The sequence below is a fragment of the Triticum aestivum genome, chromosome 7D, assembly GCF_018294505.1.
Source record: "Triticum aestivum cultivar Chinese Spring chromosome 7D, IWGSC CS RefSeq v2.1, whole genome shotgun sequence".
NCBI classification, from domain to species: Eukaryota; Viridiplantae; Streptophyta; class Magnoliopsida; order Poales; family Poaceae; genus Triticum; species Triticum aestivum.
In genome coordinates this window covers 60,516,211-60,529,468 of record NC_057814.1, presented here as the reverse complement: position 1 = coordinate 60,529,468, position 13,258 = coordinate 60,516,211, and the positions used below count along the sequence as shown (strand labels likewise).

The 13,258-nt window shown below is 48.4% G+C and overlaps 1 protein-coding gene and 1 pseudogene across 1 annotated transcript; one reads left to right on the top strand and one right to left on the bottom strand.

Moving 5' to 3' along the window:
- Positions 1-973: 973 nt before the first annotated feature.
- LOC123170791 (disease resistance protein RGA2-like) lies at positions 974-4,155 on the top strand (annotated as a pseudogene).
- Positions 4,156-9,549: 5,394 nt separating this feature from the next.
- Positions 9,550-10,174, bottom strand: LOC123164197 (histone H3.2). The gene has a single exon (XM_044581619.1). It carries the CDS (start codon positions 10,109-10,111, stop codon positions 9,701-9,703), a length of 411 nt encoding a protein of 136 aa, XP_044437554.1. The 5' UTR covers positions 10,112-10,174; the 3' UTR covers positions 9,550-9,700.
- Between the last annotated feature and the right edge of the window lie 3,084 nt (positions 10,175-13,258).

Sequence of the window (13,258 nt, the reverse complement as noted above, 5' to 3'; positions counted from 1 at the left end):
CTGCCAAGTGGGGCCGTAACTAGATGCTCTGTCAAGTGGGACCCACATGTCTTAAACATAATCTCACTCCCGTTGACGACCATTTTAATCGCCCGAGTGGGCTTTGGCTATTTGGGCTTCTGAAGTGTTGCACTACAACTATTTTCATCAACCACGCCCCACTCCTTCCAATTCACGTGAAATGTGTCGCACAGGAGCTATTGACCCCCTCCAATCAAGCCATGGCGAGCGTCCCCGCTAGGACCGAAGGAGGCGTTCGAAGCCACAGTTGCTCACCTCGAGCACCTGTACATACCGGAGTCAGGTCGGACCCAGCTACAACCAACATCCAATCCCTCGCCGCCAACCACCACACCCCCACCTACACCACAGTAGACCCCGCCGACCCCCCAGCCGCTGCCCCGATGACGAATGGCCATGCGAGCCGCCGCCCAAGAGCTAGCCAGATCTAGGAGCAGAGTTCCCCCAGACCGAGCCATGCAGCGAACCTGGACCACCGTCGCAAGAGCACAACGTTTCCCAGCACCTCCACGTCGACCTGCCGTCTCCCGTGCGCGACCACGAACCACTGGCCGAGGAAGCCGCCGACCCAAGGGAGCCAAATCTCGCGCAGGAGCACCCCTGGACAGAGCAGCGGTGGATTCCACGATGACCGGCCATCCATGCCTCCGCGCCGCCAACGTCGCTGCATAGCGCAACCCCACCGGCGTACGCGTGCGGTCGCACGCAAGTCCCCGCCACCAAACACGCCACGCCCATACGAGAGGAGGAATAACCGTCCCCGCCGCCGTCAGCACCACACGGGCTTCGCCGGGCGACGCCCTCCGGCGGCGACGGGAGGAGTATGAGGGTGGGAGGAGCCGCGGCGGCTAGGGTTTCTCCCCGGCCGCCCGCGCAGGAGCGACATGGGAGGGGGGGGGGGAATCCGTAACTTGCGAACATCACATTCACATAGTTGCTAGAGGAATTTATCATGGCAGAGGTGATCTTCTCGGCTGGAGACATGCTTCTCGTTGACCAGTTCAATGGGCAACGAAGCAAAGCTCTGAAGGGTTTGTCGTATGCTCATGAAGGTTCATAGTGCAGTAGAGGAGGCCAAAGGGAGGCAGATCACAAACTACGGCACCCTCGAATGGCTTTCGGAGCTCAACAACGGTGTACCAGGGCCGCTACTTGCTCAACGCGGTCTGATCCAGAGAGCAGGAGCTTGAAGATGAGCATGCTGACAAGGTAGTTGGATAGTCTCTCTCTTTATCCTTGTTAATTCTGCAAAGCGTGTGCGCGTAGCGGCGTGTGCCATCAAGAGCCTATTGTCTGGCCATGATGTTAGTGTTGGTGAGGAGATAGATAGAGTGGTGGGGATCTTGGAAACCATATCCGGTGGATCTCAAGGAGTTCATGATGCTCCTACAGAACTGCCAGCCCATCCATCGTCCTTTGGCTACTACTCCCTCCGTTCCTAAATATGTGTCTTTCTAGAGGTTTCAAATGGTGACTACATACGGAACAAAATGAGTGAATCTACAGTCTAAAATATATCTATATACATCCGTATGTGGTGATCATTTGAAATCTCTAGAAAGACAAATATTTAGGAACAGAGGGAGTAATATCTTTGTCGAGGGGCAGTTGTTCGGCTGACATGTCGAGAAAGAGAGGATCAACTTCCTGCTGCACGATGGTGGTCCTTCAACTGGACGGAAAGTGGGTATGGTTCCCATTGTCGGAGACATGGGAGTCGGGAAGACCACCCTTGTGCAGCATGTCTCCGATGATGAGAGGGTGTGCAACCACTTTCCAATAATTTTGTATTCCAATGTCTCGTACACCAGAGCAATGGCACAGGGTGAGGCAGCATTTGTTATAGGATCCAAACACGCAGCTAGAGATGCTAAAGAATTCATTGCTGCATGTACTCAAGGAGAAATACCTCACCAAGAGGTTCTTGATGGTATGTGAAGACGTTGATGTCGGCAAGAAGCAGATGCTAGAAGAGTTACTGCTGATCTTAAGACATGGCAAACATGGAAGCAGGATCATAATCACCCCAAACAGCAGGGCCGTTGCGGCGAGCATGGGAACGGTGCAGCCGATCAGTCTGAAGGTTATGCCGCGCCAGGAGTACTGGTTCCAAAGCGCCTGCTTTTGCCAGCGGAGATGTCGAGGAGGACCCAAGGATGCTAGCAGAAGGCAGAGCGATTGCGAAGAAGCTAAATGGATATTTCTTCGGAGCAAAAATCGTCGGCGGAGTGCTGAGGGCTCATCCGAATACCCGGTTCTGGCACAAGGTGCTGAGAAGCAATATAGGGGGTTTGTCTCTGTTGGGCGATGGAATTGGGTACATTGCAGATTTGGCAGAGAATTTGCTACCGATTCACACAGAAATGTGTATGGTGACCATTTCTAAGAGTCCATATCCCTCTCAGAAAGAACTGCCTAGGTTGGAGAATCTGTATCAGACAAGTCCTGATGCTAGTGCTGCTTCCCCGCATGGTGAAATCCAGCTTACAAAAGTCTTGTTGTGCAAGTCAGTGTTTTGTACTACACAGCTCATTGCAGTGTGCGCAGGCCGGACTATTCACCAGAGAACATCAAACTTGAAGGAAGTAGATTTGCCCATAATACTCCCCTCAAGAAAAGATTTGCCAATCTATGTGTGTGAAGACAGACAGGAATTACGCTTGTTTACATGGAATCTGATGCAATAGTTCCCGTGGAATTGACTGGTCCGTGCAGAGCTGAAAGCTCTGTTTTCAGTTGTATTGTTGTTGTTTTTCTTTGCTTGCTTGTCTTGCTTCCCTGGTATATATACATGAAACTGGCTCAGATAACTCCAATGTGGCCCCTGGTGTCTAGAATGACTAGTGAGTCTCTAATCTGGTGCCCACAACTTTGACAGTAACTTGATTGTTCAGTTATAAACTTTATTAAGAGTACTGTTCTGCGGGAAAACATTTGGGAATCAACGATGAAAATCCGGTTAGAATTCCATTATGAGCTTAGTTTGATTGTGCTGCTGCCAGTACTTCCTAGACAACCCCTCCCTGAGGATCAGACACGTCCTGCCATCCACTCGGATGCCCTTTAGGTGCATATGGGTGGGGGATACGTTGACCTGGACAGCCCTGGAGACGTGGTTGTGCTACGGAGGCATCAGGGGTCAGTCTTCACTTTTCACACATCTGAAATGAATTAGTGTGCACAGAATATGTACTCCCTCTGATCCGTATTAATTGTCGCTGATTTAGTACAATGGATCAGAGGGAGTACATAAACTCTTCTACATTGCCACTTCAACAAAGTAAGTTGGTTGAAGCTAATCGGTTTACTATTGCTCTCTTGTAGGATCAGCACAATAAGCTGTAACAGCTTACTAGAAAAACAAATCATAGCAACCTGTAAGCCATCATTGCAAATATAGCATGGGAAAGATGGGTGGTACTGAGGATAAATATTTTCAACTTCTGTTGATTAGACTAGCGAATAGCTATACCTGGGACCCAAATCAATGTACTGTTAGTAAAGATATGAACAAGCAATGGTTTCTGAAAACTCTCATAGATGCCTGAACTGAAAAGGAGATGATTGTCCATAGAATATCTCTATTTTGTTAGATGTGTATAGTTTCTTTTTGTTTATCCCCATTGTATAAGGGGTTTCCTGCACTTTACCACACATGTATATGTATTGGCCTTTGGCCCTCAGTAAAGCTAGTTGCTGATTATCCAACATGGTATCAGATGCCAGGCTAGCCTCTTCCTCCTCCCGCACGCTGCAACTCGGTGCGCCTTGTCTCTAGCCTGCCCATCTTTGGCTGCCGTGGACTGTCTTCGGCCGTCTCTCCTCCAGTCCCCGGCCCGGAATCGCTCCTTCGTTGCCTTCTCCGTCAGGCAGGAGCTGTCTCCGGCTCGTCCGAGCCTTCTTCCTGCTGCTGCCCCGGTAGCAGCTGTTCTGCCCCGTCGCCGCCGTCAACCCGGCCCAGTTGCCGCGCCGTCGCCGCCCCTTTTCCCGTCCGGCTGCCGCCTCCCCAAGCCCCGCCGTCGCTGCCCCTTTCCCGTCCGGCAGCCGCCTGTCCAGGCCCCGTCGTCGCCGCGGTTTGCTACTGGGGAGTTCCCGCAGGCGCACGCGGGGCTCCTCTCGTCCGCTTCGCCCTGAGCGAGCGGCCCTCGGTTGGCCTGGCCGCAGGTGCGAGCGGGCGGCGCTCGATTGGTCTGGCCGCAGGAGCAAGCGAGTGCTCCTTTGCCTCGATCTCGCCCAATCTAGATCCAGTCTTTTTCGTCCGTTGACCAAAAAAAAAGAGAAGCAGAAGGAAGACTTCATCATGTCTTCTTCGGGCTATGTCACCGTTCCTCGGTGCTCGGTGATCTTCAATGGCACCAACTATGCTGAGTTTGTGGGTTTCATGCGTATCCATATGCGGGGCCTTCTGCTGTGGGGCGTTCTCTCCGGCGAGGTTCTGTGTCCGCCCTGCCCTATTGCTCCGGTGGCTCCTGTTCCACCGGTACCGCCGGTGCTTGCTGCTGATGCTTCTCAGGCTGATCGGGATGCAGCCAAGGCTCTTGATGACACTGCAGTTGATGCCTATGATCAGCAGGTATCCGCATATTCTGATGCTCTTTCTGTCTACCGGGATGATCTGTCTGCTTACACTCAGTGGTGCAATGATGATGCTCGGGCTGCTGCTGTTCTCACTGCGAGTGTCCTTCCTCAGTTTGCTTCGGAGTTTATGGGCCTCGGCACAGTTGCAGCAATGTGGTCCTATCTTTGTCAGCGCTATCAGCCCTCTGGCGATGCTCTATACCTCTCTGTGGTGCGTCAGGAGCATGCTCTTCAGCAGGGTGACTCGTCTGTTGATGAGTTCTATTCACAGTGCTCTGCCATCTGGCGTCAGCTTGACTCACTGAGGACAGTTGTTTGTGGCACTTGCCGTTGCTGTCAGACTACGCGGTCTGACTTGGAGTTTCAGAGGGTTCATGAGTTCTTATCTCGTCTCCGCTCCGAGTTTGAGCCCCGACGGGCTCACTTACTTGCTTGTGGTCGTGTTCCTATATCGGAGGTACTTGCTGAGCTTCGTGCTGAGGAGACCCGTCTTCGCTCTGCTGGGTTACTTGTGGTTCCTTCAGTGTTGGCCACCCGGGCTCCTGTGTCATCTGCTCGCCTCACTGCTCCACCACTCTTGCCCACTCCTTCACGGGGGGTGAGCCGTCCTCTTTATGCTGAGAAGAGTACGTCGCGCCGTGACACTTTCTGTGGTTACTGCTCCCGGTCAGGTCACCCAGAATCTGATTGTCGCCAAAAGAAGCGAGACCAGAGACGCTCCCCTTCCAGTGGCCCTCCTGCGTCTTCCTCGACTCAGTCACTCACTGACCAGGAAATTGTACGCCTCAAGCGTCTACTTGCCTCCTCTGGCTCCTCGTCGACTGGTTCAGCTGCTGCTATGACTGCATCCCCTTCTACATCACCGCAGGCCTCTACACAGTCAGGTACATCCTCGTGGGTTCTGGATTCTGGAGCCTCCTTTCATATGTCTTCTGATTCTTCTATGTTGTCTTCTCTCCGACCTCTTGATTCACCTGTTAATGTTCTTACCGCCGATGGCACACCTCTTCCTGTTGCTAGTCATGGTCTTCTTTCCACTCCATCCTTTTCTGTTCCTAGTGTTTCCCATGTTCCTCGCCTTACCATGAATCTTTTTTCTGCTGCCCAACTCACTGATTCTGGTTGTCGTGTCATTCTTGATACCGACTCTTGCTCCATTCAGGATCGTCGCACCAAGGCTTTGGTTGGTGCTGGCCCCTGGCGTCGTGAGTCAGAGGGCCTTTGGGAGGTTGACTGGCTTTGTGTTCCTTCCGCTGCCACCACTTCTGCCTACTCCCATGCTCTTGCTGCCTCTTCGTCTGCGTCATTCCAGCAGTGGCATCATCGTCTTGGTCACATCTGTGGCTCTCGCTTGTCTTCGTTAGTTCGTCAGGGCCTCTTAGGGTCTGTATCTGGAGATGTCTCCTTACATTGTAATGGTTGCAGACTTGGCAAACAGACTCAGTTACCTTATCCTACTAGTGAGTCTGTATCTCAGCGTCCTTTTGACTTAGTTCATTCTGATGTCTGGGGTCCTGCTCCCTTTGATTCGAAAGGTGGTCATCGCTACTATGTTTTGTTTATTGATGATTTCTCTCGCCACACTTGGCTCTACTTCATAAAATCTCGTAGCGAGGTTCTCTTTATATACAAACATTTTGCTGCCATGGTTCGTACCCAGTTTTCCACGCCCATTCGTACTTTTCGTGCTGACTCTGCTGGAGAGTATATCTCTCAGCTGTTGCGTGGTTTTCTCGCGGAACAGGGTACTCTTGCCTAGTTCTCATGTCCTGGTGCTCATGCTCAGAATGGCGTTGCCGAACGTAAGCATCGTCATTTGCTTGAGACGGCTCGTGCGCTGATGATTGTTGCTTCCCTTCCACCCCATTTTTGGGCTGAGGCTGTTTCTGCATCCACCCATCTCATCAACATTCGCCATCGACTGCTTTGCAGGGTGGTATTCCTCTGGAGTGTCTCACTGGTCGCTCTCCTAACTACTCCACTCTCCGTATGTTTGGATGTGTGTGCTATGTTCTTCTTGCCCCCCGAGAACGCACCAAACTGACTGCTCAGTCAGTTGAGTGTGTTTTCCTTGGTTACATTGATGAGCACAAGGGCTATCGATGTTGGGATCCTGTGGGTCGTCGCTTGCGCATCTCGCGTGATGTGACTTTTGACGAGTCTCGTTCCTACTACCCACGTCCTTCATCCTCGTGTTTCTCTGTGGACGATCTCTCTTTCCTTCTCCTTCCTGATACACCCTACTATGTGCCTCCTGTGTCATCTCTTTCTCCGGCACCTCTCATTTCTTCTCCTTCACCACCGATCCCATCTTCTCCATCCTCCTCCTCCACCTCTCCACCATCATCTCCAGTCCGTCGCCCTCTCTCACCGTTCCCTCTCCACTATACTCGTCACCCTCGTCCTGAGGATGTCTCCTCTGACGCGCCTTCCACCTCTGGTGCACCTCTCCTCACGCCTCCCCCGGTTCACAACCTCCGGGCTCGGCCTCGCCCCCCGCCTGATCGCTACTCTCCTGATCGGTATGGTCTCTCTATTATTGCTGAGCCCACTTCCTATCAGACTGTCATGACTCAACCTGAATGGCAGCTTGCGATGGCAGAAGAGCTTGCTGCCCTTGAGCGCTCTGGTACATGGGAGCTGGTTTTCCTTCCTTCCGGTGTTCGCCCCATCACCTGCAAGTGGGTCTACAAGATTAAGACACGCTCCGATGGTTCTCTTGAGCGCTACAAAGCTCGTCTTGTGGCCCGTGGTTTCCAGCAGGAGCAGGGACGCGATTATGATGAAACATTCGCTCATGTGGCTCATATGACTACTGTCCGCACTCTCCTTGCTGTGGCTTCTGTTCGTCAGTGGTCTATCTCTCAACTTGATGTCCAGAACGCCTTTCTCAATGGCGAGTTGCGTGAGGAGGTTTACATGCAGCCACCACCGAGGTACTATGCTCCTGACGGTATGGTCTGTCGACTTCGCCGCTCCCTCTATGGTCTTAAACAGGCCCCTCGCGCCTGGTTTGAGTGCTTCGCCTCTGTGGTGACTGCCGCTGGTTTCTTGCCCAGTGATCATGATCCCGCGTTGTTTGTTCACACGTCTCCTCGTGGTCGGACTCTTCTCCTTCTTTATGTTGATGACATGATCATCACTAGTGACGACTCTGACTACATTGCCTTTGTTAAGGCCCGCCTTCACGACCAGTTCCTCATGACTGATCTTGGTCCTCTTCACTATTTTCTTGGAATTGAGATCTCCTCGACCCCTGATGGCTTCTACATCTCTCAAGAGAAATATATTCAGGATCTTCTCGCTCGAGCTGCTCTCAGTGATGACCGCACCGTTGTGACTCCTATGGAGCTCAACGTTCAGCTTCGTGCCTCTGATGGTGACCCTCTTCCTAATCCCACTCGCTATCGTCACCTCGTTGGTAGCCTTATCTATTTTGCTGTTACGCATCCTAACATCTCCTATCCTGTTCACATCCTGAGTCAGTTTGTTTCAGCCCCCACCTCTGTCCACTATAGTCACCTCCTCCGTGTTCTACGATATCTTCGTGGCACGATCTCTCAGCGCCTTTTCTTTCCCTGCTCCAGTTCTCTTGAGCTCCAGGCTTACTCTGATGCTACCTGGGCTAGTGATCCCTCTGATCGACGCTCGTTGTCTGCTTATTGTGTCTTTCTTGGTGGCTCTCTTATTGCTTGGAAGACAAAGAAACAGACTGCAGTTTCTCGCTCGAGTACAGAGGCTGAATTGCGAGCCATGGCTATGCTGACGGCTGAGGTGTGGTTACTTGAGGATTTTGGTGTGTCATAGACTTGAGCGCAGCATGCCTTTTTCCTCTCCAAACTCAGTGTTGTTGATCCACCATGAGTTTGAGGGGGTGTTAGATGTGTATAGTCTCTTTTCGGTTTATCCCCATTGTATAAGGGGTTTCCTGCACTTTACCACACATGTATATGTATTGGCCTTTGGCCCTCAGTAAAGCTAGTTGCTGATTATCCAACATATTTATTTTTAAGGATACTGTATATCTACAGCTAGCACAAAAAAGCCTTCCGCACAGCAGACAGCATGAAAGACAAAGCTCATATGTATCAGAGAAGGGGCCATTACCTTGGTGAAATCTGACGAAATATGCTCCTTCTCAGTGCCACATTTGCTCGGCGATGGTTTCAGCAGAGCCGGAACCCCTTTTCTCTCCTTCTCTTCCTGCCTGGAATATCTGTCTCATCACATGTAGAGGATGGACACAATCAATTGGTCTTGCAAATTTCCTAGTAAGTGCTGTTTGCAAGGTGTTCCAAATTTACCTGATAAAACAGCTATGAGGCCGCACACAGATGATCTTTCCTGATGAATTTTCAATTCCAGATACTTCACAGGCCCACATACCACACCACCTGAGCTTGCTCTGTGTGTTAAACCTGTAATAAATCATTGAAAGAAACACAACTCTGTAAATGTGGCTATGGAAGATAACACGACATAATTGCCATGTCAATTATACTACAAGCACGAGTTGTTAGTTGTTACACAGTATAGACAGGTTGTAAGCTTACATAAGAGTTCTTCAGCTTTTGTTCACAAATATTGAGATGGTTATCCTAAACTGGAATGCTAGTAACAACCAAATGTACAGAGAACAAACCTCTGTCGCATCTTCACCGTCAGCGTCGGCTTATCAGCACCGACCAGTCCAAACAAACTTCAAATTCACTTCCAACAGAGCCAAAAGCCCAAATGAGACGTTCATCAGATCCCTGTACAAACAACACGCAAAATTACTGAATCACACATCGAGCAATTAGAAGATGGCAGAGCAGACAGCACACAGGCAAAATCACAAAATCCTTGGGCATTGCATCATGCATTGTTCAACCCCATCACTGCAGCTACATCGGACAAGATCACCATTGCAAAATCACAAAGCAATCAAGCAGCAACCAGAGGACAAAATTAGCAGCAGATGATAACTGAACTTTTCATTGCCATCTCATTCCAGCATCAGGCTACATAGGGCAAGACGGCACATCATATCAACACCAACAGACAGAAGACACCAGACACGAGCAGCTACTACCCAGTTTCACCGGCGGCGACCCAAAACCTAGGCGCGCTCCCCGCGGATGCGGCGGGCGAGCTGGATGTCCTTGGGCATGATGGTGACGCGCTTGGCGTGGATGGCGCACAGGTTGGTGTCCTCGAACAGCCCCACCAGGTACGCCTCGGCGGCCTCCTGCAGGGCGGAGACGGCGGAGCTCTGGAACCTGAGGTCGGTCTTGAAGTCCTGCGCGATCTCCCTCACGAGGCGCTGGAAGGGGAGCTTGCGGATGAGCAGCTCCGTGCTCTTCTGGTACTTGCGGATCTCCCGGAGCGCGACGGTGCCGGGGCGGAAGCGGTGGGGCTTCTTCACGCCGCCGGTGGCCGGGGCCGACTTGCGGGCGGCCTTGGTCGCCAGCTGCTTCCTCGGCGCCTTGCCGCCGGTGGACTTGCGCGCCGTCTGCTTCGTGCGGGCCATCGGAGCTGGAGGTGGGAGGGGGTGGGTGCTTCGCCGGTGAGGGATTGAGTTTAGGTGGGATGGGACGGAGGAGGCGGCGGGGGTAAATAGGGGGCAGGGGTGGGCGGCGGATCGGGAATTTTTGGGGCGAGAAGGCGCGCGGCGTCGGGGTGGGGGTGGGGGTGGGGGTGGAGGAGGGAGATGAGGTTTGGAGCGTTGGATCGGCGGGAGATCGACGGCTGGGATAGGTTTCTGGGTGAGCACGCGGATCGTGGGGAAGCGATCCGTGGGATGGAGGTTGGTGTGATGTGATTGGCTGGTGGGGTGTGGTGTCACGTAAATCTGGGTATTCACCGGGCTGGGCGGGCCGGTGTTAGGACCAGGACTTCCTCACCTTGCTTGCAAAGCCTGGGACCCACTCTGCCCAATACGTGGCCCAGATAAGTGCCCATTTTCTCATTTAAATATACTATAAATATGTCTCAATAAATAAATATACTCTAAATAAAATATAAGACGTTTTTTGCAATTCAAAAACGTCTTATATTTTGATACAGAGGTAGTATTCGCGATCACGTAACGCTGCATCATACATATATTTTGTATATGATCCCAAAATAGCATGTCTAACCAGCTTTCTTTGGGCCTGGCTCCGGATTGTGAAATGCAGTGGCGAGGCCAGCCTAAACAATCTGTGGGGTCATTGCAAATTTTCTGAATTTTTTCCTTCACAATGTACAGTAACTGTACAGTGTTCTTAGGCTGTTTTTGTCAAAAGTTATGGGGTCAGCTGACCCACAGGTAACACATAGAATCGCCACTGATGAAATGTGAGGCATGAGCTCGCTCTGAATATCAGGCTACCCATTGGCAGGCCGCGTCGTTTATATCTGACATTAAGCGAGACGAGAGGGAACTCTCGTTGAAGGTTTTCCCTCCTCCCGCGTTGACGAGAGGGGCCGGCCCACTCGTGCGCGTGTAGCGATTAAAAATAGGAGAGGAAATAGTTCAAAAAAAAGGAGAGGAAATGGAAGAGACAGGGATCGATACTTGGTCTCCAGGTAGATCACGGGTGCTACTAGTCACTCCACCCAGGTCCCTCTCATGGTAAGTTGTAGGGGCGCGTCCTACTTGAGGCTATTCGAGCTAATTGTTTTTCCTTTTTTTGTTACTTTCTTCTCCATTTTCTGCATTCTTTTTTGCATTTTGTTCCTTCTTTTTTTATTTTCATGTTTCTTTTGTTTATTTTACTTCTTTCTTTGTTTTTGTTTGTTCGTTTGGTTATTATTTTACATTTTTGTACATGCCAAAAACATTTTTCTAATACACATCTAACATTTTTTCAATAGAAATAAAAAAATTAATACATGTAACATGTAAAATATTTAACATTTTTCAAATACATGATTAAACTTCTCTGAATACATGTTCAAGATTTTTTCTATACATTTTTAACATTTTTTTAAATGCTTGATTAACAGTTTTTTTAAGATTGACATTTTTTGAATACATGGTCAGTATTGTTTCTTTACAAATCAACATTTTTAGACTCTTGATTAACATTTTTCAAACACATGTTCAACATTTTTGTAAATGCTAGATTAATTTTTTATGTACGTTATCAATTTCCATCAAGTTTTTAATACATGGTCAACATTTATTTTGTATACACATTTAACATTTTCCAAATATTTGATTAAAAAATTCAAATACATGTTCAACTTTTTTTTCAAATGCTTCATTAACATTTTTATATAAATGTTCAAATGTTTTAATCATTTTTAATAAATGGTCAACATTTTTTCTATACACAATTTAACATTTCCCAAATGCTTGATTAACATTTTTAAATACTTGTTCAATATGTGTTTCAAAATGCTTTATTAAAAAATTTATATATGTGATAAAAATCATCATTTTTTAATACATGATCATCAATTTTTTATACACATTCAACATTTTTCTGAATGCTTGTTCAACATTTTTCAAATATTTGTTGAACATTTTTCAAATATATCAACATTTTTTAATAGTGTTTTGTAGAGTGTTTTTTGTAAATGGACAAATGTTTCGTACCACCCGGTGATAGTTACCACCACTTACGTTTTGTATGTTGTGTGTAGTATATATCAAATTGGAGAGTATGTAAGTGAAGTATGTAGTATATAAGAATGTTTAGATAGTATATATATAATACTTTTTTGATAGTATATATCGTATTTTAAGTATGCTTCTTTTTAGTACAATATGTACGTATTTCACAAATATAATAAAATCATAGATCTACTTATAATTTTTTCATGTAACTCATTTTGAAGTATCTTATATATAGTATATGAACATACTTACAATGATAAAGTAGTTTATATACTACCACATGATAATATGTGAGATATGTGGGGTAACTGCCCCTGGGTGCTAGGATGTATTTTCCATATATACACGATAAATATTTTCAAGTGTAAGGAAAAGTACAAAAATAAAGCAAAAACGAGAACAAAAAACAAAAAAAGAGGCCATGGCTTGCCGCGCGCGTGGGCTAGCCCATCTTGCTCCCACTTTTGCGAGTCGGAAGCTGGACTCAATGAAGGCAGAATATAGGGGCGCCCTTTGTCAGGCGGATCCGCGAGTGGCGTGGGATATGTTGTGACAATGCACATTGTATTACCTCTTAGAGAATACACGTCATACGATTCAAATATGAACACAATTCAATATCCCGATGAAATATACACCATGGACATGAAAAACTGAGAAAATAAAACATGGCCACTTCCCTAAGCACGAATAATATTTCCTCTGTCCGGAAATACTTGTCGGAGAAATGGTTAGTACGTACTATACAAATGATTATAGTTCTTTTTCCTTGCATTTATTCTGGCCTCACTAGTTCCACTCAGCTTGTGACACATAGAGCTATATAGTACTCCCTCCATTCCACAATGTAGTGCGCCCGCATTTACCGAGATCTAACTTTGACCGTATATTTAACCGACGAGACCGATTACGGTGGGAGCAAAAATTATACCACTGAATTCGTATTTTGATATGAATTCAGTGATATAATTTTTGCTCCCGCCGCAGTTGGTCTCATTGGTTAAATTTACGATCAGACTTAGATCTCGGGATGCGCGGGCGCACTACATTATGAAATGGAGGGAGTATAAC